The sequence below is a fragment of the Triturus cristatus genome, chromosome 11 (assembly GCF_964204655.1).
Source record: "Triturus cristatus chromosome 11, aTriCri1.1, whole genome shotgun sequence".
Taxonomy (NCBI): Eukaryota; Metazoa; Chordata; class Amphibia; order Caudata; family Salamandridae; genus Triturus; species Triturus cristatus.
In genome coordinates, this window is record NC_140594.1 from 51778549 (window position 1) to 51803189 (window position 24641).

General features: G+C 51.4%; 1 protein-coding gene across 1 annotated transcript in view; it reads right to left on the reverse strand.

The window, feature by feature from the left end:
* HIRA (histone cell cycle regulator) overlaps positions 1-24641 on the reverse strand; it is a 424028-nt gene that overhangs the window by 182454 nt on the left and 216933 nt on the right. The window contains exon 11 of the mRNA XM_085632815.1: positions 1145-1250. Within this exon, the coding sequence (XP_085488941.1) occupies positions 1145-1250 (106 nt within the window). The remainder of the gene's footprint in view (positions 1-1144; positions 1251-24641) is intronic.

A 24641-nucleotide genomic window follows, 5' to 3' on the forward strand; every position in this document is an offset into this window, starting at 1 on the left:
ACAATTGTAGTGAATTTCTGACAAATAATTAGCTAATCAGTACTGCAATGTCATAAAAGAGAAAATAAATAACAGGAGGAGCATCCCGCCTCACCAGTAGCACCTTGTTTGAAAGTCAATTATACCCAAGCTAGGTTGTAGCTAACCTCTCTACACCTTTGCTACTGCTATAAGGAGCCATTAAGAGCATGCCTGCACATGGCACCAACATTTTGTGGAAGGCACGAAAAACTCTGAAGCCTTCACAATATTCTTCATTCAGTACAGTACCATCACCATCTGGCACACAGATGTTTTACATGAACAGTAGAAATGCTATCTGCTCTTGATGTCAGAAACACTCTACAATCAAGAGTCATAGTACACAAAAGACAAGTACAATAAAAACCATCTGCTGCGTTTTGTGCCACATATCATAAGGTAAATGACTTCACTGTATGAGAAACACCACCCTGAAGTGTCATCTCTGAAGGATGCAACAACCACAAACCACAAAAGAAACCCTCTGTGGGATTTATAAAAGGCAGCTCTTGACCATCATGATTTCAATCTCATGAAGTAAGGGAGGAGCAACGAGGACAAACTGGAAGGTAAATGGGATGATCACCAACTAAGCACCAGAATAGAGCATAAAATGGCAGACATTCGTTGACATTGAAAGCAGGGTGCTGTTGAAGCCTGGAGATTGTAGCCATAAAAGAGATTTACTGTTTGCAATCATAGTGCATGATTAACCTCCTGGATACTCTATAGATCCTACAAATACAGATGAGAAGCTGATTTGTGCTTACCATTATCAGGGTGGTTCGTGCAATGCACTGTTGGATATAAGCCGACTATGGGTACAGATGGTTACTCGGAGCATGAAAACATCCATTCCCCGTCTGGCTGACAGAAGATGGCACCCAATGCAAGATAATCTGTACTCCAACACCACTGATGGCACTCAAAGCTGCTCAGAGGATTGAAGTACGCCTCACACATAAAAAGTGGTTCGCTATCCTTTAGCTGCCTTTGTAAACAAAAGACAACGTTTTGTACAAGGAGCAGGATTTATCAGGGCGGGGCACAGGGAGGCTCACATATCTGCACACACTTCACCAGACATACACCTCTGCTATCAGGAGCCAGAAATGGACAGTACCTTTTCTTCTTCACTCAGAGGATCTCCAAGCTCATCCTGTGAAAAGTCCAAGTAAGCCACGGATCCATCCATGGAGCACACCAAGATGCCGAGCCCATTCAATGTCCTGTGAAACAAAAGCAGAACAAGTTTCTTTACCTTTGTAAAATATTTTTTCACACCTAATAATTTTATTGATTTTATAATACCTAATGGGCAGAACCCAGTAAGCAGCAGATAGGCATATGACAAAATGATCAGATATGAGCTACTGGAGATAGCCTCACCAGAAGGTCTGCGAAACATCCCGCCCCTCTCCCCACCCCCCAACTCTGCACCACACATACACCTACTCTATCTTGCCACAGATTCCTGAACTTGAACATTGTTTCACAGTATCCAAAACGTTACCAGCAATTCAGTCAACTGGCATAGATGGTTCCCATGCAGTACCAACTGCAGATCTGCCGCGGAGTCACATCTGAAAGCAATGCACTGCATAAAGGCAATGCCCTCTCCATAGCCATCCATTCAGACTTATATATCCAACTTAACAAGGGCCACTTCATAAAGTCAGTGCAAATTCTCAACAATAACCAAAAACGACAGAGCTAAAAACAGCATTTCCTCAGAAAACTGGAGTTGGTAGGGCAATGATGATTCTGCAGGAATATGAGAGCATCCATCAGAAAAAGTGTTACAAAGGGTTAGAAGCTTGTTCTAATGGACATCTGTTCCCACTGAATCTTCATCTAGAAAGTCTCACAGCAATGTCTTCAACAGCAGAAGGGACTGATATAAAACAAAAGAAACCATGAAATGCTGAATTATTGCTTACTTCAAATATGATTCACTTCTTCCGTCAGAGCCAAGACAATAGTGCTAAAAAAACATGCGACGCAAAAGCCAGTTACAGCCTTACAAATGCTCGAGACAGCTGTAAGAAAGTGGGTTTTTGTTGAAGTAACCCCCCCTCCCTTTTTTTTTGCCTAATAGCTGATGCACTTTTCCTTGTTGTGCCCTGGGCTCCTGCCAATCAGGTGCCCAGGGCCTGTGTTCCTTCCCTAAAAACTGGTTAACAGCCAAAACCCAAATTGGCAAACCCTGGCCACATTTCAGCCCCTGGTAAATGGTGCCCTAGGTACCCAGGGCCCTGTGACCAGGGAAGGCCTCTAAGGGCTGCAGCACTCATTGTGCCACCCTTAGAGGCCCTGTACCCTTACACACACACACACTGCCCTTGCAGGCTGGGTGTCTGGGTACAAGACAAAACAAAGAGTCGACATGGCACACATCTCTGTGTACCATGCCCATCACCTACACTGCCAAGGCATATATCAGCCACCCCTCTGGCTGGGTGCCTTATGCCAATGGTGTGGGCACAGGAGCCCTGTGCCCCTACAGTACCCAGGTCCATTCCTGGTCACTGTAAGTGCAGTGCTGCCATTTAAGAGTACATGGTGCTGAGAGCTCGTCAAACACGAACTCCACAGCACCATAATGGCAACACTAAAGGCTGAGAAGTTTGGTATCAAGCTTCTCAGCACATTATACCCGCACTGATGCCAGTGTGGGGTTTAATGTACCAAGCACCCCAGAGGGCATCTTAGAGATGCCCCCTGAAACCTAACCTACAATCCACATCTGGTCTGGGAGGCTGCCTAGGCTGCCACACAGCAGACATGTTGCTGGACCCCTGGGTAGGAGAGCCTCTGCTCTCCTGGGCCTGCAACAATGCACATGCTGGGCGAGGTGCTAAATCTCCTCCCCCAGGATGGGCAGGGGGAAGCTTCATAGGCATGCCGCCTCTGTGAGCTTCCCCAGGCCACTGCAGCCCCCCACTTTGGCGGGAAGCTTGGCCGGAAACCCCAAATAAGGACAGGGGATGTGCCAGCCTGCCAAACCCACCCCTCAGGTGGGGGAGGCGAGGTGACGCACATCTCCGGGCTCTCGCCATCTTGAAGATGGGAAGCTCTGCCCAATCAGGACTAGGCTACTGCCCCCCTCCCACAGGAGAGGGGCAGGATAGGGGGTGTACCCATCCCAGGACAGGGACCCATTGATCCCTGCCCTTCACCTACCTGTAACGCCCCTAAATCTAGTGTTTAGGGGCACCCTGAACCTTCCTTCCAGAGATTCCAGATTCCAAAATCCGAAGAAGAGCTAGAAGAAAGAAGACCTGCCCTGCAGCTGCTATAAAGAGGAAGACACCAACTGCCTTGGTCACAGTCCTACCGGCCTGTCGACCCTCGAACCTGCTCTTGCTCCAACCCGGCATCTCTTGTGGCCAGCAACCTCACAAACCCCGGAGGACCTGGCTACCTTTTGACTCTAAGCCCACTGGGACTCCCATGAGTAGAGGCTCTACTCAAAATCTACTTCTAATCCCTGGCAACAGCCTGGTACCGCAAACCCAGCACACTCTGCCCCCGCCAAGCCGGAGTGAACAAAGATCACGAGGACGACCCCACGGCAACTGTGACCCGAGTCCGGCACCCAAGGACCTCCCTCGACACTCCTGAAGAAGCCTGCAGCCTCAGAACCAGGTGCCCCCCCAACCGCGATCAACAGAGGGTAAGATTTCCCGATACCAAATGCACCCCTGCACCCGGCGCCCCACGGCCCCCTGTGCCCAATCCCGAGGTACCTACCTAGCCTCCAACTACCCAACTTACCTCTCGAAGTGGTGGTGGCACCTGAAGCATCTTCGCTCCCGAGTTTGCAGTCTTTTTCTAAACCGGAGCTTTCCCATTGAAATCAATTGAGCGCCCGAAGGCTCAAAAGCACCCTGCACCCAGCCGCCCGAGTGGCCCTGGCAGTGCATCCTCTACACCTATCTACTTCCCCACTTGCCCTGAGTAAGTGACCAGGAGCCCAGCTCCCACAGCTGCGTGGACTGCTAGTCAGCAGCCACCAACCAAGGCCCCCCTACCTCTCATAGGATAACATTGGGCCTAACTCTCTCTGCACCCGGCCGCCCTTGTGCAGCTGAGGGTGAACCAACTGTACCTACCTGACCCTGGGAGACCCCTGAGTCTATGCCCAGAACCTTAACTCTGCCAGACGAGTACTTACCTTTAAACCGATAACTCAATTTTCTCCATAGGGTAAAATTGACTGGTTTTTCCTGAAATTTCTTCTTAAGTGTGGACTTTTCAAAACTTTAAATATTCGCCAAAAATCAGCCGAGTAACAAAAACGAAAATACTCACCTGCTATTAGGTGAGCTCCCAGTGCTGGATCTTGGTGCCCCGCACTGACTCTGAAAAATACTTACAACTGTACTTACCCGTAACCCAATTTTCTTCCATAGGAAATCATTGACTGTTTTTCTGTGAAATTTCTTCTAAGTGTCAATTTCTGCAATCTTTAAATATTCTTTAAAAATCGTATAATATCTGAAAACGTAATTACTTACCTGTTTTGGATAAAGGTCCCAGTACTGAGTCTAGGCACCCAGTACTGGATTACAAAAGTAACGAGAACATACTGTACCTGCAACTTGAATTTTCTTCCATAGGGAATCATTGACTGTTTTCTTTGAAATATTTTCTAAGTGTCAACTTTTAAAATAGCAAAATATTGTCTAAAAATCATCACAGTAATTAAATCGACTTTTACGACTTGTTTCTAAGTACTGTCCCAGGACTGAATCTAGGATCCAGTCCTGGAATTCCAAAAGTAATCCAAAAAGTAATCTATTGCAAATAACTTGAAACTTCTATTGAACTCAATGCATTATTGTATTTTAAATTGTGTTGCCTCTTGCAACCACTTGTAATTTTCTACAAAAGCCAATTGCATATTGCAAAAGTATTTATTATATAAAGCATCTCATTCTGAGAAAGTATATTTCAATACCTATTGTTGGTTCTAAAATAAAACAAACATATATTTTTTATATATAAACCATTGGCCTAGAGTTCAGTTCTTGAGTGTGTGAGACCGTGGCTGACTGAGTGTGTGCAACAAATGCTTTACACTGTCCTCTGATACTGCCTTACTGCTCGACCAAGCTACCACTTTAGAGAGTAAGGTTATATCTAACTTTAGCCTCTGCCAAACCTCTGGGGACTGTGGACTCTGTACACACTGTACCTATTTGGGAACAGTATATACAGAGCCACTTTCTCACATGCCAAAACTGTTCAAAAAGCAGATATGGCTACCCTACCTCTTGCAGGGTGGGCCCTTATTTGTTATTAAGATTCTTTAAGAAGTAGCTCATAGTACACTGTCCTATATAAAATGATTCATCTGCAAATCATGTGTCGTCACCCTCATCCACTTCCGAATATGAGAATATCCCACAAAAAGTTTGTCAGCAATCCTAGACATTTTAATCATGCCACATAAAACCAATGTCCTACTACTGTCAAGACGACTTAATCACTCCTACACATTAAACAGATGACGAAGCAGATTAAAGGACGACATAGCAATCATATGGTGAAGGAAAATAGCTAAATGCTCCTAGTGGGATTATGTCCCTATCAGGAATTAAAACAGAATGAATGGGGTCAAAGAGAATGGGTGTCACTCCCCCAGCAGAAAGAATGGCCACAAGCAAAAATGTTTCAATGTCAAGTCAAGGTCTAGAATGCACGGATGCAAAACTAGTCACAATCAAGTAGCTACCACGTTTGGAGCCCCAAAAGGTTGTCAAAAAGGTTTTGATGGGAAATGTTCCCTGCCCCTACACCTGCCAAGAGGTTCCCTTTGATTTGCAAGCACTTATCAGAAAAACTATTCAACCTTTCCGAACAAGGACATCTAGCACTGAGGACTACCTTTACAACTTACTCAGGCTAAAAAGGTACCCCAGATCTCGCACACTGCTGCCATGCATAATGCAAGAGGGTCCCAACAACAAGATGATACACTGTAATTCCTCTAGTGACTGAAATACCTCCCTGAGAGGCAGCTTCCAAGAGGACAAACAAAGGCTGAATTCCAGAGTCATGGAAGCACACTTCCCCCAATCAAAGACAGTCATGATGATCCCTTACTTAGTTATTCACTCTGGGCAGAACAGGAAAAGGATGGAAGATAACATAGATAAAATGACCAGACCAAACGAAATACATCTTACAGAGATTTGCTTAGAGTAAAATCCAAGCAGTCGGTAAATACGTACTTTCAGTTCCTCCAGATGGAGAACAAGCATTGGCATAGCCAATAGGTCTCGCCTTTGGGGCCTTATAAGTGTTTAACCATGCAACAGTTAATGTTGTTGCACCAAATTGTGCTGCATAACTAGAAACCTATAAGGTCCCAAACGCGAGACCTATTGGCTATGCCAATGCTTGTTTGCGACTGCGGCGTTACCACAGTCATCAAAGATACAGTATTGACAAGGCCACGTGCCCTTTCGCATCAGTACAGTGCGTGGGCTGCGAGGCTTGCTTGATTCCACAGCAGGGGTTGATCGAGCGGGGGGGCTTTTCTGTGCTCCTAGACACACCCAATGCCAATCAGGAAATCATTAATTTACAGATTAAGTTCCAGCAGCAAGGTCCCAGGGGAAACCTTTTGGGGATGTTATTCTTGGACAATAAACGTTCCTTCACTTTCGGTTTCAGGCTGGGTGGCAGTCATAAGGGTGGGTGACTCGAGTGGCAGTGATCGCGGTGGGTGGCAGTGCTCGGGTGGGTGAATCCGGGTAACAGTGGTCATGAATGGGGGGCGCCTCTTGGGTTGCAGTGTTCGGGTGGGTGAATCTTGGTGACAGTGATTGGGGTGGGTGATTCTTGTGTGGCAGTGATTTTGAATGGGCGCCTCCTGGGTGGCAGTGATAAGGCTGGGTGCCTCTTGGGTGGCAGTAATCCGAGTGGGTGACTCACCCCAGCGCTTTCACTGCATTGTATTGTAACTGAAAACGATGTTGCGCTTTCTACCCCTGAGAAGGGGGTTGGGGGGGGGGGCAATATTTCCTGTAATATTTCTGACGCAACTCCTCTGCGTGGCCTTAGGGGCCGGCTGAGGTAATTTACACAACCATGTCACTGAGCGCTCTGTCGCAATAATCGCGACAATCCCACCAGGGGTTTCTGATGAGCCAGGGCCTGTCTCGATCATCAGCCATCCAATGCCGCAGAAACCACAGTTCATCAGCCAGGTGACTTCAGCAGGGGTGCAATACTGGTACTGAAGGTGAGACCCTCCAGGCTGTCTCACCCTGACGCCCCTCCCTTCCCCCCCTTCAGGGTGAATCAGCCTGGAGCGGGGGGGCTCGGCTGTTCCAAAGGGGTGAGGTGTTGGTCGCTGCGACAGAGATCTAACAGGATCGGAGAACAGGTTAGCCTGACCCCACCCACCGTCGGATTGATGAGGTTGAGGGTGGGCTCGGCTCTGCTGATCAGAGATTATGGGGTATCCCAGGGGCAGCAGATGTCTTCTGGCCGCCGGGGGCACTGGCGGACGAACAGCAAAAAATAACTGAGAAGAGACGTGGCCTGGCCGTAGGGATCCCTCGGTGGTCTGGGAGAGGGGGGGTATATTAATGGGACATCAAGAGGTCCGGCTGCCGCGAGACCTGCTAGTCCGGGCCTAGTTTTAGCCTTGAACTGTTTCACCATAGCCGGGGGGAGGGGGTATTTTGCTGGGGGGACGGCGCCCCATTCAGTGGGACCCCTGCACAGATGGGTTAAACGGTGAGAGGGTCCCCAGAGTTCGTGGCGAAGGGGCTTGTTTTGGGTCTTGTGTAGAGGAGGACCCCACTACCTTCAATGACCTCCCAGGTCAGTAGTGCCCCCAACCTTCCCTGGAACAGCTAGTGCATGCCACCCAGGGCCACAGTGCCCCCCCCTTTTCAGGGCACAGAAGTACCCCCTCTCCTAGGCTGCAGTGTCGTCTCCACCTTTCCAGACCCGTGCCCTTCCCTCCCGCCTCCGGAAGGCAACAGCTCCTCCACCCTTCCTCGTGGCAGTAGTGCTTAGTTTCTCCATCCCTTCAGTGCCCCCCCCCACACACACAAGGGAGCAGTGCCCCATAGCCCTCACACCGCCTTGCCCCAGCACCCTCCTTTTCGCCCGGGCGGGCTGTATTCAATTAGCAGGGAGTGCTTCTGCTGCAGCTCAAAGGCGGGCATTTCTTAACTAAGAGCTCCCGGGACTTACACACTCAATGCCTTTTTGTCGGGCTCCGAAACAGGGCCGCTCTGTCTTCATTTGTATGTGAGGCAGTGCCAGACTCCGCTCCCCTCCTGGAGGGTCACCCGCTGCTCACGCGTGCACATCTTGCTGCATCGAAGGGTGCGCTGCGCTGCCCACACTTACCAGACAACGCGCCACACCACTCCAGGGTGCACCACCTTACCCTCTGATGGCAAGCAGGGCGATGTGCCATCCCATGGTGAACCGCTCCATGAACTGATAGCATTCAGGGCCACACTCCATCCCAGGTGCACCACTCCACGCGCTGATAGCATGCAGTGCCACTTGCCATCCCAGGGTGCACCGTTCCATGCACTGACCACATGCAGTGCCACACTCCATCCCAAGGTGCACCTCTCCACGCGCTGACAGCATGCAGTGCCACACTCCATCCCAGGATGCAGCGCTCCACGCGCCGGTACTCCAGCATGGCCACTCTCTATCTCAGGGTGCGCCGTTCCACGCGCCATCCCTGGGTGCACCGCTCCATGCACTGACAGCATGCATTGCCATGCCCCATCCCAGGGTGCACCATTACATGCGCCATCCCAGGTGCACCGCTCCACGCGCTGACAGCATGCAGGGCCATGGTCCATTCCAGGATGTCCTTCAAATGCTTTGGATGGGGGTGCGCCTGGCGCACTCTCACGTGCTGCGTGTTGAACACGGAATCTCCGCATGTCGATGTAGTCTGTAGTGTGAGGTGTTTGAACGAGTGGTGAATGTCTGAGCAGCACACGCTGATGTGTACATTGTGAGGGGCCGCACCTGCACAGTGCGGTGACACTACTGCTCACAAGCATCCTAACCATACCATGGGGTCAACGGTTATGGTTATACCAAGGCGACGGCTTATCACCGTGACCGCGCCTATTACAACACTCATGACGTTCTGTGACATTGACAAGATCACTGATGACAACGGAACGGACGACAACACTGTGCCTGGCCATGGCGCGAGTCATACTTGCGTGAAATAATTAGAACTCTTGATTTTCAGGGGTATTTTTAGTTTACAACATTACATTTAATATTTTCACCTAGCTAGGATATCACCAGCTGTCCTGCAGTTACCCCCGGGGCACAAGCAGGTATCCACTTCTGTCAGGACAGCTGATCGCAGCAAAAACACAGAAATGGATGCCTGCTTGTGCCCCGGGGGAACTGACATTAAAAAAAAAAACCACGCGAAGCGGCATTTTCGTTGCTATGGCAACAAAATGGCATGGGACTGTCCACAGTCCCTACGGGCACACGCATGCGGTCTGCTATGGACAAATGGCTAGAGCAGCCATGTTTGTCCATGCAGGCGCGTGCATGAAAAGCCCTCGGCAGAATCGATTACAAAAGGTACTCGCCATTGCGAGAGCAGCGCATGCGCTGCTTTCTCCAGGCGAGACCTAAAAAGGCACACTGACATTCTCCATGTGGCAAAGAAATGCATCAGAATCTAGACATGGAGCTCTCACTATTCTTCAAATTCACAACTGAGGCAATAAGAGTTGCTGAAACAAACAGCGTCTTGTGTAGGACTTTGAACCAACCAATGCTTTTCTATGGAGGCTGCTGGTCGAGGAAAAAGGCTTCAGGTTGGAGCCAGAAGAGAGGAAGAAGGGAACCAACGACTAGAGGGTGAAGTTGGAGAGTTGCTGGACACCGTTGGTCGGGCACCCCACGGCTCAGGGGCTGTGGATGCAGGGGTGTCATTTCGTGTATGGGTCTTCTCACCGGTTCCGATGAGGGGGGACCCTTTAGGAGGAGGTTGCAGGTATCGTGAAGAAGGACAGAGGTCGTCCAATGCTGGATCCAACTCACTCAAGGCGTGTGCGTAGGGTGCACAGTGGTGAGGACTGCCAGTTCCAGCTAGATCTGTAGTCCTGCCTTGGGTTGCTGTTGGACAATTCTGATGTCCACGGTAGATCAGAGGTTTTCTTGGAAGGCAGAGTTCTTGGAGGCTTCTGGCTGCAGGAGTCGCCCGTCTTTAGCTTGCTGGGGTTCCGAAGCAGGAAACAGGCCGGTAGGGCTGGGGGCCAAAGCAGTTGTCATTGTCCTCTTGGCTCCTTTTTGTTGAGTCGAATCTGAATTCTGGGTTCAGGGCTGCCCACTAAATGCTATATTTAGGGGGCGTTTTAGGGGTCTTGAGGTAGTAACCAATGGGCCACTGTCCTTAGGGTGACTACACCCTTAGGGTGTTCACCGCCGTGGGGGAGTGGGCACCATTCCTAACCCTGATTGGAGGGTCCATGCCTTCTGCAAGCACTGAAGAGCGGACTTCACCTCGCAGAGGTGGGCACACCTTCTGGGCTGTGCTGTTTTTCCCGCCTGTCTTCCTGCCGAAAAGGGGGTGAGACAGGAAGGGGGACTGTTCCTGATAGCAGGAGAGGCTGGAGGTCAGCCTCTCCTGCTAGCAGGAGAAGTCCCACCAAGATGCCGATCCCATTCAATGTCCTGTGAAACAGAAGCAGAACAAGTTTCTTTACCTTTTTAAAATATGTTTTCACACCTGGCCTTTGTTTCTGGGCCCAGGGAGCATAGGCTCATACCCCAGTGATCCAGAAACTCGTCTTGTGGTGGTAGGCTGGTGTTCACCAGTCTTCTGACCAGTGGTTGGTTTGGTTCAGGGGTCCCCTCTAGAAGAGACCCATGAGTGCAGGGAATAATAAATCTGACACTGGAATCAGTGTAGGTTTATTATTCTGAGATGTTTGATAACAAACATCTCAGGATTCAGTAAAGTAATTATGGTGCTGGGAACCCCGGAACGACTTGTTTCCAGACCATTTACTCAGGGTGGCTTTAGTGACCACCTATAATATCTAAGAAAGGCCTTAAATATTAAAGAGACCTGCCTGCTCATGTAGATAGGTCATCACATGAGGTATAGGGGACCCTACCTTAAGGGTGACTTACCTAGGTCTCATGCAGTGCTGGGCAGGCATGGCACACAGGGGTGTGTGCCATGTCGGCTCTTCACTTTTAGCTGCACCACATCACACAGGCTGCAATGGCAGTGGTGCATGTTTGTGGTAAGAGGTCTCTGCACAGGTGCAACTGCATGGGCCATACACGGAACAAGAGCAAAGGAAGTCTCGGTCGTAGGTTGTGAGAAAGTGCCATCTTTCTTGCATGGTATGCCCCCACTTTTTGCTGAATTGCTGATGTACTTTGACAGAGTGTGTCCTGAGCTCCTGCCAATCAGGTACCCAGGGCCGGTGTTCCTTCCCTAAAACTGCATGAAGCCCAAACCCAATTGGCATCTCTGGCCACATGTCAGCCCCTGGTAAATGGTACCCTAGGTACCCAGAGAAGGCCCCTAAGGACTGCAGCACTTATTGTTCCACCCTTAGAGGCCCTGTACCCTGACACACACACACTGCGTTTGCAGGCTGAGTGTCTTGGTGCAGAACAAAACAGACGACCTGTGTACCATGCCCACAAACACACTGCCCTGACATACCTCAGTCACCCCTCTAGCTGGGTGCACTATGCCAGTGGTGTGGGTACAGGTGCATGAGCCCTGTACCCCTACAGTACCCAGGTCCATTCCTGGTCTTTGTAAGTGCAGTGCTGCCATTAAGAGTATATGGTGCTGGGAGGTCGTCAACACGAACTCCACAGCACCATGATGGCTACACTGAAGACTGAGACGTTTGGTATCAAACTTCTCAGCACATTAAACCCACACTAATGCCAGTGTGGGATTTAATGGAAGATGCACGACAGAGGGCATCTTAGAGATGCCCCCTGAACCTAACCTACAATCCACGTCATGTCTGAGAGGCTGCCTAGGCTGCCACCCAGCAGACATGTTGCTGGTCCCTTGGGTAGAGAGCCATCCGCTCTCCTGGGCCTGCAACTATGCACATCCTCGGCGAGGTGCTAGGTCTCCTCCCCCAGGATGGGCAGGGGAAGCTTCAAAGGCATGCCGCCTTTGTGAGCTTCTCCAGGCCACTTGCTGTACTCAGCAACTGGCCCCCACCGGTTCTGACCCCCACTTTGGCGGTAAGACTGGTGGGAAAGCTCAAGTGAGGAAAGGGGGTGTGCCAGCCTCTGCCAACCCCACCCCTCAAGTGTGGAAGGCGAGGTTAAGCACAACTCGTCATCTTGAGGATGGGGAGCCCTGCCTAATCAGAATTAGGCTCCTGACTCCCTCCCACTGGAGAGTGGCAGGATAGGGGGTGTACAAACCCCAGGGAAGGGACCCATTGGTCCCTGACCTCTACCTACCTGTAACGCCCCTAAAGAACAAGTTACTTACCTTCGGTAACGATATATCTGTAAGAAACATTAGTTAGTTAGATTCCTCACCTTAGAATATACCCAGGCGTCAGACTGGATCCGGAAAGATTTTTTGTCGGCAATACCCTTGCGCGTCGCTAGGCGTCGTCTGCGGCTCCGCGTCCGTCGTCGGCGTTGTGTGCCGGGATGACGGAGTACTTAGACGCCGCCCTCGTGCGCTGACATCAATTCTTGTACATAGCTTTCCGTACCAGGAATGCAGAGCCATGCAAGAGACCGACACTGGTGGCAAAAAATTCTAGGGCCCTGAAAGGGATAACCTCAACCCTAGATATCGGTTCGCAGAACGGGGAGGATGGGTGGGTCGGTGAGGAATCTAACTAACTAATGTTTCTTACAGATATATCGTTACCGAAGGTAAGTAACTTGTTCATCTGAAAGAAACATGTTAGATTCCTCACCTTAGAATAGATACCCCAGCAATATCAACCCCGGTGGTGGGTCTGCGAACCAAGATCACACCAGAAAGTCCTGGAGAACATAACGGCCAAAGAAGCCGTCTCTCCGGACTTGGCTGTCCAGGCAATAATGTTTAGCAAAAGTGTGCAGCGAGGCCCACGTTGCTGCCTGACAGATGTCCTGCAAGGGGACTCCCTGGCCCAGGGCAGTTGTCGCTGCTGTGGCCCGAGTGGAATGGGCCGTCAGCCCTACAGGAGGTTCCTTTTTAGCCAAGGAGTAACAAGCTTTGATACACAAAACGACCCACCGAGAGATGGTTCGCTTGTGCACCGCCCGCCCCTTCTTAGCGCCCACGTAGCCAACAAAGAGTTGGTCATCCACCCGGAACTGCTTGGTGCGGTCCAAATAAAATGACAGCGCCCGTTTTGGGTACAGACGGTGGAGCCTCTCTTCCTCTTTCGAAGGATGCGGAGGCGGAAAGAAGGTGGGCAACGTAACAGACTGTCCGATGTGAAAGGCAGTTACGACTTTAGGGAGAAAGGAAGGACGAGTCCTGAGAACAACTTTGTCCGAATGGACAGAAAGAAAAGGAGGCTTAGAAGAGAAAGCCTGGAGCCCACTCACCCTTCTAGCAGAGGTGATGGCTGTCAGGAAAGCAGTCTTAAGTGTCAAGAGACAAAGGGGACAGTTATGAAGTGGCTCAAAGGGAGCACACATCAGAAACGTCAAGACCAGATTCAAATCCCACTGAGGCATTACGAAAGGGACAGAAGGAAACATGTGAGCAATGCCCTTAAAGAAGCGAGAAACAGGGGATCTGAAAAGAGAAGGCTGATCAGGAAGCCGCAAGAAAGCAGAAATAGCAGAAAGATAACCTTTAAGGGTGCCCAGAGCAGAGCCCTGCTGGGCCATGGAAAGAAGAAAGAGGAGAAGCTCAGAGGGCGGAAAGGGGATCCACAGCCTTTGCTGTGCACCATGCCACAAATTTGTTCCACCTGCAGGCGTATACCGATTTTGTGGAGGTACGCCTGGCTGCCAGAATAATATTACAGACTTCAGGAGGCAAGTCAAATGGCATCAACTGCCGCCGCTCAATCTCCACGCATGGAGGTGGAGGCTGGACAGGCTCGGGTGGAGGACCGTCCCCTGCTGCTGCGACAGAAGGTCCTCCTGAAGAGGCAGTCGTATCGGGGTATCAATCGACAGACTGAGTAGCTCGGGATACCAGAATCTTCGTGCCCAATCCGGAGCCACCAAGAGGACTTGGGCCCGGTCACGCTTGATCTTCTTCAGCACTCTGGGCAGAAGTGGTATAGGTGGAAAGGCATACAACAGACCGCAACTCCACTCGCGACGAAAGGCGTCCCCGAGCGAGTGCCGCCTTGGAAACTCCAACGCACAGAACTGCTGACATTGCAAGTTCTCTTCGGTGGCGAATAGATCTAACCAAGGCACTCCCCACTGCCGAAAGAGGACTTGCGTCACTTCCGAGTTTAGACGCCATTCGTGATCCATCATGCACCAGCGGCTGAGTTAGTCTGCTCTGGCGTTCAGAGAGCCCGCCAGATGTTGAACCACCAGGGTGATGCCCTGATGTTCCAGCCATGTCCAGAGGCGCAGAGCCTCCTGACAAAGGGTCCACGACCCCACCCCGCATTGTTTGTTGCAATACCACATGGCGGTGGTGTTGTCCGTGAACACCTGCACTACACTTCCCCGGACAGAGGGAAGGAATGCCTTCAGTGCAAGTCGGATCGCCCTCAACTCCAGAAGGTAGATATGGAGCCGGGACTCCGCCGGAGACCAGAGGCATCTGATCTCCGCCTCTCCCATGTGGCCCACCATCCCAGGAGGGACGCATCCGTCACTACCACGTGCTCCGGTTGGGGTAGGGAGAGAGATCTGCCACTGACCCAAATTCGGTCCGTGAGCCACCACTGCAACTGTCTCGCAGTGCCCTCCGAGATCAGGACGTGGTCGGACAGGTTGCCCCGATGCTGGGCCCACTGAAACTTCAGGTCCCCCTGCAGAGCCCGCATTCGCCATCTGGCGTGATGCACCAACAAGATGCAGGAGGCCATCAGACCCAGAAGCCGCAGCACCAACCTGACCGAAACCCGGGATAGAGGCCGAAAGATGGGAATCAGTGCCTGAATATCCCAGACCCGCTGTTCCGGAGGATAGGCCGGGAACTGCGCCGAGTCCAGAACCGGTCCGATGAAGAGGAGCTGCTGGGAGGGACTCAGATGCGACTTCGGCACGTTGATGGAGAACCCCAGCGAATGCAAGAGGTCTGCCGTAGTTTGGAGGTGGGAGACATTGCCTGCCTTCAACAACCAGTCGTCGAGCTAGGGGAAGACTGAGACCCCTGATCTGCGCAGATGAGCTGCGACCACCGCCATCACTTTCGTGAACACCCGAGAGGCACTGGTGAGGCCGAAGGGGAGCACGGTAAACTGAAAATGCTCCTGGCCCACCGTGAATCGCAGGTAACGCTGGTGGGCTGGCAGGACGGGGATGTGGAAATAAGCGTCCTGCAAGTCCAAAGCTACGATCCAGTCTCCAGGGTCTAGGGCAGTCAGAACCTGAGCTACAGTGAGCATCTTGAACTTCTCCTTCCGGAGGAAGGTGTTGACGCTCCTGAGGTCCAACATAGGGCGTAGGCCACCTTTGCCCTTCTTGGGAACCAGAAAGTAACAGAGAATAACCACGACCTACTTCTGGAACGCGCTCTATGGCCCCCTTGGCCAAGAGGGCCATAACTTTCTCCTGCAGAAGTTGCAAGTGATCCCCCGAAATTCAGTGGCACTGCGGTGGCATGGCTGGAGGGGTCGCCTCGAAGGGGAGGGAGTAGCCCCTTCGGACGATTTGCAGATGGTGCGCCAGTGGAGCAGGTGATGGCGAACTCTGCCTCCCACTGGCGTGGAATGGGCCTGAAAGCTCGGACTAGTAGGGCTTTGAGGCGGATGCTGCTGGGGTAGATGTGGACGGACCGGCACGTTGTCCCCCAGTACCGCCTCGGCGGAATCCACGTCCGCACGGAGGTTGGTTCTGCGGCCTGTGGCTAGTCGGATGTGAGGGGGCGCCCCTTCCTTGGCCACGAAAGGGGCGAAAAGTGGAAGTTAGCCAGCACGGGGCCGAGAGGCCCAAGGACTTGGCCGTAGCCCTGGAGTCCTTAAAGCGCACCTGCGCACAATCTGCTTTGTCGCCAAAAAGGCGACTGCCATCGAAGGGCATGTCCATGAGGGTGCTCTGGACATCCCCAGAAAAACTCGTGGACCGCAGCCAGACGTGGCGACGAAGCGCCACCGTGGTAGACATTGCCCTACCCAGCGAGTCCGTAGTGTCCAGTCCACATCGGATTGCATGCCGCGCTGCATCCCGCCCTCGGCAAGAGCCTGGGCGAGCCGTGTCCGGGCCTCCTTTGGGCACTGGGGCAGCACATTCTCCACCATATCCCACAGGGAGTGGGAGTAATGGTCCAAAAGACAAGCGGTATTAATAGACCGCAATCCCAAACTAAGAGAGGAGAACAGCTTCTTACCAATATGTTCCAGTCTCTTGGATTCCCGATCCGGGGGAGCGGACGGGAAGGAGGTCTGGGAAGTAGAGGCTTGGATAACCAGGCTCTCGGGCGTGGGGTGCATGGACAGAAAACTGGGGTCGCCCGGTGCAGGGCGGTGGCGCCGGGCCACGTTCCGGTCTACAGGAGGTACTGTGGAGGGCTTGGACCAGGTGCCCCTCAGAACGTCAACCAGTGCTTCATTAAACTGCAGCAGAGGCTCCGAGGAGCTTGCTGACGGTTGGAGCACTTCAGTTAGGAGGTTAGTCCTCACGGCCACAGCAGGTAGCTCCAGCCCCAGGGCTTCGGCCGCCTTGCGCAGCACCACAGAAAATGCAGCACCTTCCTCCGAAGCCACGGTCGGAGGAGAGATGAAGCCAGTGTAAGGGGAGGTGTCAAGACCACTGGCATCCGCCAGTTCATCTGCCCAGTCCTGAGATGAGGGTCCTCAGACCCCTCCCATTCGTCACCGTCATCAGATTCCTGGTATACAGGTGGAATGATCGGAGCCGGGCGGAAAATGAAATTGCCACCCATCGGCGTCGGGTGCGGCGCCGGGCCCGGACCGGGACTAAACTGGGGAACGGTGTCATCCGGGGACGGCGCCGGGGGTGGCATAGGAGGAGTCGGCACCGGTGGAGGGGTCGTGAGGTCGACCAGCGCCGACTGCGTCGGGACCGGAGTCGACGACGGCGCCGGGGCCGCCGGCTCGCTAGGCCTACCAGTCGAGCCTGCGGGGCCCGAAGGCGCGCCGGCAGGCGTCGACGGCGGAGCCAGGTTCTCATGGCCACGAGGAAAGCACTAAAACTTCACCGGGGTCGCCTCAGTCCCAGGGACCGGAGGGTATGGGGACGGATGGGACCCCTGCGGCTCCTTCGGAGCCGTGTGGGTGGTTCCACCGGAACCCTCAGCCGAGTCACGCGACCGGCGAGGGGAGTCAGAAGAGCGATGTCGCCTCTTCGACTTCTTGCTGTGCTTCGACTTACCCGATTTCGAAGACTTCGACCCCGACGAGCAGCGGAGCCGACTGCCGGTACTCTAGTAGCTTGCGGGACCGCTCCCGCCTAGCTTTCGAAGTCCAGGGCCGGCAGTCGAGGCACGCCTCGGCGTTGTGGTCGGCTCCAAGGCAATAGAGGCACCGGCGGCGGTGGTCTGTGACCGACATCAGTCGGTGACAGGAGTCACCGGCCTTAAAACCAGGCATCCCTACCGGCACCAGAGTCAATGTCGCCAAGAATAGAACCAAAAAGAGTTAGAAAAAGTTTAGTCTAAAAACGACTAAAGGGTTCGGCACTTACTGGCGCGGAAAAAAGAAGAACTGACGTCAGCGAGGGCGGCGTCTAAGTACTCCGACGACGTCATCCCAGCGCACGACGCCGACGACGGATGCGGAGCCACAGACGACGCCTAGTGACGCGCAAGGGTATTGCTGACGAAGAATCTTTCTGGATCCAGTCTGACGCCTGGGGATATTCTAAGGTGAGGAATCTAACGTGTTTCTTTCAGATTTGAGTATTTAGGGGCACCCTGAACCTTCCTTCCTCAGATCCCGAATCCGAAACAAGCAAGAAGAAAGAAGACCTGCCGTGCAGCTGCTAACAAGAGGACGACACCAAGTGACTTGGCCCCAGCCCTACAGGCCTGTCGACCCTCGAACCTGCTCCTGCTAAAACCTGGTGTCTCCAGTGGTCAGCAACCTCGAAAACCCTAGAGGACCTGACTGCCTTGTGACTCTAAAAGACTGAGACTCCCACGAGCAGTGGTTCTGCTCAAAGCAACTAACAAGCCCCTGGTGCCAACCAGGAACCGCGACTCCTGCACACTCTCCACCCGCCAAGCCCGGCCTGTGCCTGAGTGGACAAAGACCCCGAGGACGTCCCCCCGGCGACTGTGAACCCAAATCCAGCACCCAGAACCCAAGGACCCACCTTGACGCTCCTGACGACGCCTGCAGCCTCAGAACAAGGGACCCCTCCAACCGTGACCAGCTGAGGGTAAGATTTCCCGACGCGAAAAGAAACCCCTGCACCCGGCGCCCTGCGGCCCCCTGTGCCCAGCTACTGGGTGCCTACCTAACCTACAGCTTCCCAACTTACCTCTTGAAGTGGTGGTCGCACCTGAAGAATCTTCGCCCCCGAGCTTGCAGCCTTCGTTCGTTTTGTAGCTTCTCCACTGAAATCCATTGAGCGCCCGACGGCTCAAAAGCACCCTGCACCCAGCCGCCCAAATGCCCCTGGGAGTGCAACATCTATCCTAATCTACTTCCCCACTTGCCCTGAGTAAGTGACCAGGAGCCCAGCTCCCACAGCCATGTGGCCTGCCTGCTAGCAGCCACCAACCAAGGGCCCCCTGCCCACCATAGGCTAACATTGGGCCTAACTCTCTCTGCACCCGGCTGCCCCTGTGCCACTGAGGGTGTAACAACTGTACCTACCTGACCCTCGGAGACCCCCGAGTCTATGCCCTGAACCTTAAGTCGAGTTCTTACCCAAAAGCCGATAAGTCACTTTTTCTCCATAGGGTAACATTGACTGGTTTCACTTGGAAATTCTTCTAAGTGTTGAGTTTTGAAACTTTAAAATATTCACTAAAAATCAGCCAATCAACGAAAACGAAATTACTCACCTGTTATCAGGAGAGATCCCAGTGCTGGGTCTTGGTGCCCAGCACTGACCCTGAAAAGTAATTACAACCGTACTTACAGATAATTTGATTTTCCTCCATAGGATAAAATTGCCTGGTTTTTGCCAGAAATTCTTTGCAAGTGTCGATTTTTGAAACTTACAAATATTCCTTAAAAATCGCCTGTGTAACAAAAACTATTTCTTTCAACTGTTTACAGGAAATGCACCAGGGTTGAATCCAGGATCCAACCCCGAGTAAGAAAATCATACGCAAAGTACCAAATTGCATTTACTTTAAAACTCCCATTGAGCTCAATGTTATAATTGTGTTTGAATGGTGTTGCCTATTGCAACAACTGTAACTATTGCATTCAAGAGTCTATTGCCTATTGAAAGTATTTAACCGAAGCATCTCATTCAGAGAAAGTATATTTTGATACCTACTTGTGGTTCTAAAATAAAACAACTATATATTTTTATATACAAACCATTGGCCTAGAGTTCAGTTCTTGAGTGTGTGAGACCATTTGCTGACTGAGTGTGTACAACAAATGCTTTACACTGTCCTCTGATACTGCCTTACTGCTCGACCAAGCTACCACTTTAGAGAGTAAGGTTATATCTAACTTTAGCCTCTGCCAAACCTCTGGGGACTGTGTACTCTGTGAAAACTGAACCTTACTTTGGTGCAGTATATGCAGAGCCACTTTCTTACATTGGTGGAGCAGCAGTGGGATACAAACTTGCATTTCTTGGACTACTTGGTTACCATCTTGTAGGAGAGTAGGGTCTGCTTTCTATGTTCACCCCCACTTTTTGCTTTTGCTTTACTGGTTTTCGACTTAGATGTGGCTGTGGGCCTGCTAATCAGACCCACAGCCCTGCTGTTCTCTCTCTAAATTAATACTATGTACTTTAGGTGCATAACCCATTTGGATAGGATCACCTTATTGGCCCCTGTACAGTGTACCCTAGGTACCCAGGGCATAGGTGTACCCTAGGCCTACCAGGGGCTGCAGCATGTATTGTGCCACCCCTGGCCTGGCCTTCCATTTTGACACAATTGGCTGATCACTCAGCTGGGGCAAGGTCGTGTAATCACCCCTTGCTTAGGTGTAGTATTCCTATACCTAACTTACATATAGACACATGTGTACCTATCAGTCACTCCTATGGCAGGCCTTGACAATCCTGGAGGCAGAGTGCTTGGTAACATGTGAGATGGTGCTCTAGCATGAGCTAAGCCTGTCTGCAGCTTTCGGAACCATGTCCTTATAGCTGTTCTATGATATAGCCTACCATATACTCTTAAAGTGCCTTATAATCTTAGACGGTTATGGTAACTATGGTTTGGCTTTATCAAAACATGTCGTGTAAGGTGTCTAACACTCGGGAATAATACCACCATGCCATTTCTGGACATGAGAATATTATTCCCCCCTTCTAGAGGGAAAGACATGTTAAAATCATACTTCAACTGTTAGCCTCTGACCAAAGCCTCAGCATCACAAAATGGATGCTGCTGCCACGACACAAGTCTGACCTCCTGCAGCTGGGAGTGATCCCAGCCAGGGAGGCCTGGACAATAGGTTTCCTGCTTGGGGAGGTGCTAGCACCTCCCCAGACAGCCTTTAGTGTATTGGGGCAGGGTGGGCTGAAAGGAATGAGACATGCCTGGGGCACACAAGGTGTTCCTTGCATAGTCCAGTTCAAACCGGCGCTGGGGCGCTCCAGCCCCAGCTCTGGCGCGAAACTGGACAAAGGGAAGTGGGTGTAACCACCCCCTCCCAGGTCCCACCCATAAGGCGTGACCTAGCAGGTATCCCAGCCCCCCAGATTAGTATAAGAGTGGGAGTTGGGCCTCAAGACTTTAGATTATCCTGAACCTGCAAAACTGAACAGAAACTCTGGACCTTCGACATTCGACGAAAGAAGAAGACTGAAGAATCTCCCTTGTAGCCAAGGAGTGGCTACCCTGTGCAAACAGGCACCATCAAGAGACTACCCTTTGCTTTGTGAAACGTTCGACGAGGAACCGACTGCAGAGCCCGACCAGAGCCTTGATTTCCAGACTTCTCCGACCCTCATCCACATCTGCAGCAGAGCTGAGATCCGTGGAGGCGACGAGCGACGTGGGACCGGCTACCTGGGAAAAGTGGCTAGTAACTTACAGCGCAGCTTCTGAGGTACCCTCGAAGTTGTGCACCGGGGATTGAGAAGCCCCAACCCCAAGCACCAACTGCACCGAAGATCAGCCCCCCACACTCCACGAGTCCTGCGTGGGGCCCTTCAGCATTTTCCTGCTTGCCGCGTCTGTCCGGTTGCTTGCCCGCTGGCTAGTGGCCTCTGTGACGACGCTCCCTGAAATCTTCTGCGCTGGTTTGGCTCCTCCAGACTGGCTCCCGCTTCTCTGCAAAGCAGAAGCACCCCAGACCTTCCTGGTCTGCACCAGAAGCAAGTCCCTTGTTCTTCGTGGGTTCCGCTTGCCAAGGCTTGGTGAGTCCTAGCCCAACTTCGACGCCGCCGACAGCAAGAGCCTTCGTGGGACAGCTCGCCACCTGGTCCTGGTCGTCCTCGACGCTTCCTGGTCCTCCTGGCTGCAGCGACAAGCTTCACCTTCACCTGCAACTCTTCACGACATCGCCTGGTTCCTTCCTGGTTCCACGTGGTCACTGGCTAGTGACCTTGACTCTGTCCCCTCTGCTTGCAGGTTTCTTCTCTTCTTGATCCCAGCCTTGGGATCCACCGGACACTCTCTCCTGACTGCCTGTCAGCATCTTTCTTCAGGCATCCATAGGAGTCGACGACGAAAACGACGCATCTTCACCCCTATGCACCCGCAGCCTGTGGGCTAGGTAACTTGGGTACTCCGGTGCTCATCAGGATAGTGACTATCCTAGTGTCTAGTTTTCAAGTCTCAACTTCCTAGCTACTCCGGAAGTGTCCTAAATCTATCTATTTCTAAACTGTAACATTGCTAGTGACTTTTACGCATTACGCGTGAGTGTTTCCACTCTGCACACGAATCCCGTGGGCCTCCCACTTCCTACCTAACGCTAGTGTAGTGTAGCCCCAGCGATTCCCTAGGCCTATTCTATTTCCGTGACAGTGGTTCTTATACCACTTATTTAGTATATGGTTTGCGTGGCCCCTAGGGCCTAACTGTATTACTTACCTGTGTGACTTACTGTATGCATTAATAAGACTGTGTTGTACTTACCTCTAAACTCATAAAGAGTGCTGAGGGTTTGCTTAGAATAAATACACTTTATTTTATATATATATCTGTTGTGGTGTCCTTTCATTTGGTATTCAAGGGATTATATATGGTATCACAGCTGGCTTCACATGCCATTCAGAGTTTAGCCTAAGACTGCTCTTGTCCATGCTACCACTAGGATAGCTGGTCTATAAGGTTGACTTTACAACCAATCACCATAAGGGTATTTGGACTGATATAAGGTGTACACTATAACTAGTGACATCATACATCAGGCCAACTTCTCACACATCTGATCACACGACAGAACTTTTAAAATTACCTTTAGAATTCTGATTTCCTAAATTGGTCTTTCCAAAATACTAAGTCTTGTCAGGGCCCTGAATATGGTCCCATTAGAATTTTAGAAAAATAAAAGTCACTGTAGTCAAGGGAAGAAGGTTAGAACTGTCAGATTAGAATGTCTCAAAGAAACCCAGCTATTAGTGAAGATAATAATACCACGCAGGACCTGGTGGAGGAGCTCGACCTCACACCTTACTTACACTTGTCTTTCAAGGAATTGAGGTCCCTATGCAAACTAAAAAGTATACCAATGGGCCTACATCTAACCAAACAAGGGCTCCAGGAGCTCCTGGCTGAGTATGCCAAGGACCACCCATCTGAACATGGTGATGCCCAGATAGATGAGGAAAGGGAAGAGGATGAGGGGGATAGTGACACCCCCTCCAGTCATCCCTAGGGAGGAAAGGGCCCCATACCCAAGAATCAACCTCTGGGGACCTAGAGACCACATAGGTGGACCAGGTCTCAGATAACACATTGGGGAACCCCCAGAGAAGAGGACAGCTTTCTAGCAAAGCTGGCCAAAATATTGGATCTAGAGTCCAGACTCCTGGCTCTAAAGAAAGAAAGAAAGGAGATTGGTTTAGCACCCATCAATCGTGGCAGCAATACTAAAACTAAGGATAGGGAGAAAACTTCTGATCCTAAAATCCCCAAAGGGATTGTCTCTAAATTTGAGGAAGGTGATGACATCACCAAGTGGTTCACAGCCTTTGAAAGGGCTTGTGAAATGAGAAGAGTAAAGAAACCTCTCTGGGGGGCACTCCTGTGGGAACTGTTCTCTGGTAAGTGCAGAGACAGGCTTCTGACCCTCTCTGGGCCAGATGCAGGGTCCTATGACCTCATGAAGAAGACTCTGATTGAGGGATTTGGGCTCACCACTGAGGAGTATAGAATAAGATTCAGGGAGGCTCACAAAACCCAGTCCTGGATTGACTTCGTAGACTACTCAGTAAAGACACTGGATGGTTGGTTAGCGGGACATAATGTGCATGATTTTACTGGACTTTACAATTTGTTTATGAAGGAACATATACTAAGTAATTGCACAAATGAAAAGTTGCATCAGCATTTGGGAGACCTAGGTCTAATTTCTCCCTAAGAATTGCGAAAGAAGGCAGACCACTGGGTCAAGACTAGGGTGACAAGGACAACCATTGGGGATGACCAGAAGAAGGTGGTTATAAAACCTCCCCAGGGGAAAGGTGGTGAGAATCCCCAAGATAAAAAGTCTGAGTCTTCCAAAGGGCCCCAAAAATCTGTTCAGGGGAGTGGGTCCCAAACTACTCCCTATGTGCCTCAACCTTATAGAGGGAAGAACTTTGATCCCTCAACGGCCTTGTGTAACAACTGTAAGAAGTTGGACACGTAACTGTAGATACATCTTGCCCCCACAGCAAGGTCCCTAAGGCAACCAGTACAGCTACACCTGGGGTGGCAAGTCTACAGATGGGATCCACAGTGTGCCCAGAGCAAATCAGGATGCACACTGAAGCAGTTCTAGTTTCAGAAGGGGAAATTGAGTTTGCCACTGTAGCTGTGTGGCCACCCAACTGAAAGTAGTATTTACAATTCCCCTGAGTTAATGGAACTAGGATAGAAGCTCTGAGGGATACAGGTGCCAGTGTCACTATGGTGAGAGTCACACTGGTTTCCCCTGAGCAATACTTAATTGGGAAAACCTACCCAGTCACCAATGCGGACAGTGTTACCATTAATCATCCAATGGCTATGGTAACATTAGACTGGAGGGGGGGGGGGGGGGGGGGGGGGGGGGGGGGTTACTGTCCTGAAACAGGTAGTGGTCTCTTAAAAGTTACCAGATGCAGGTCTGCTAGGAACTGACCTGGAAACCTCAGCCTGGGCTGAGGTTGAGCTAAAGACCCATGCAGCCATGCTGGGTATCCCTGAATTG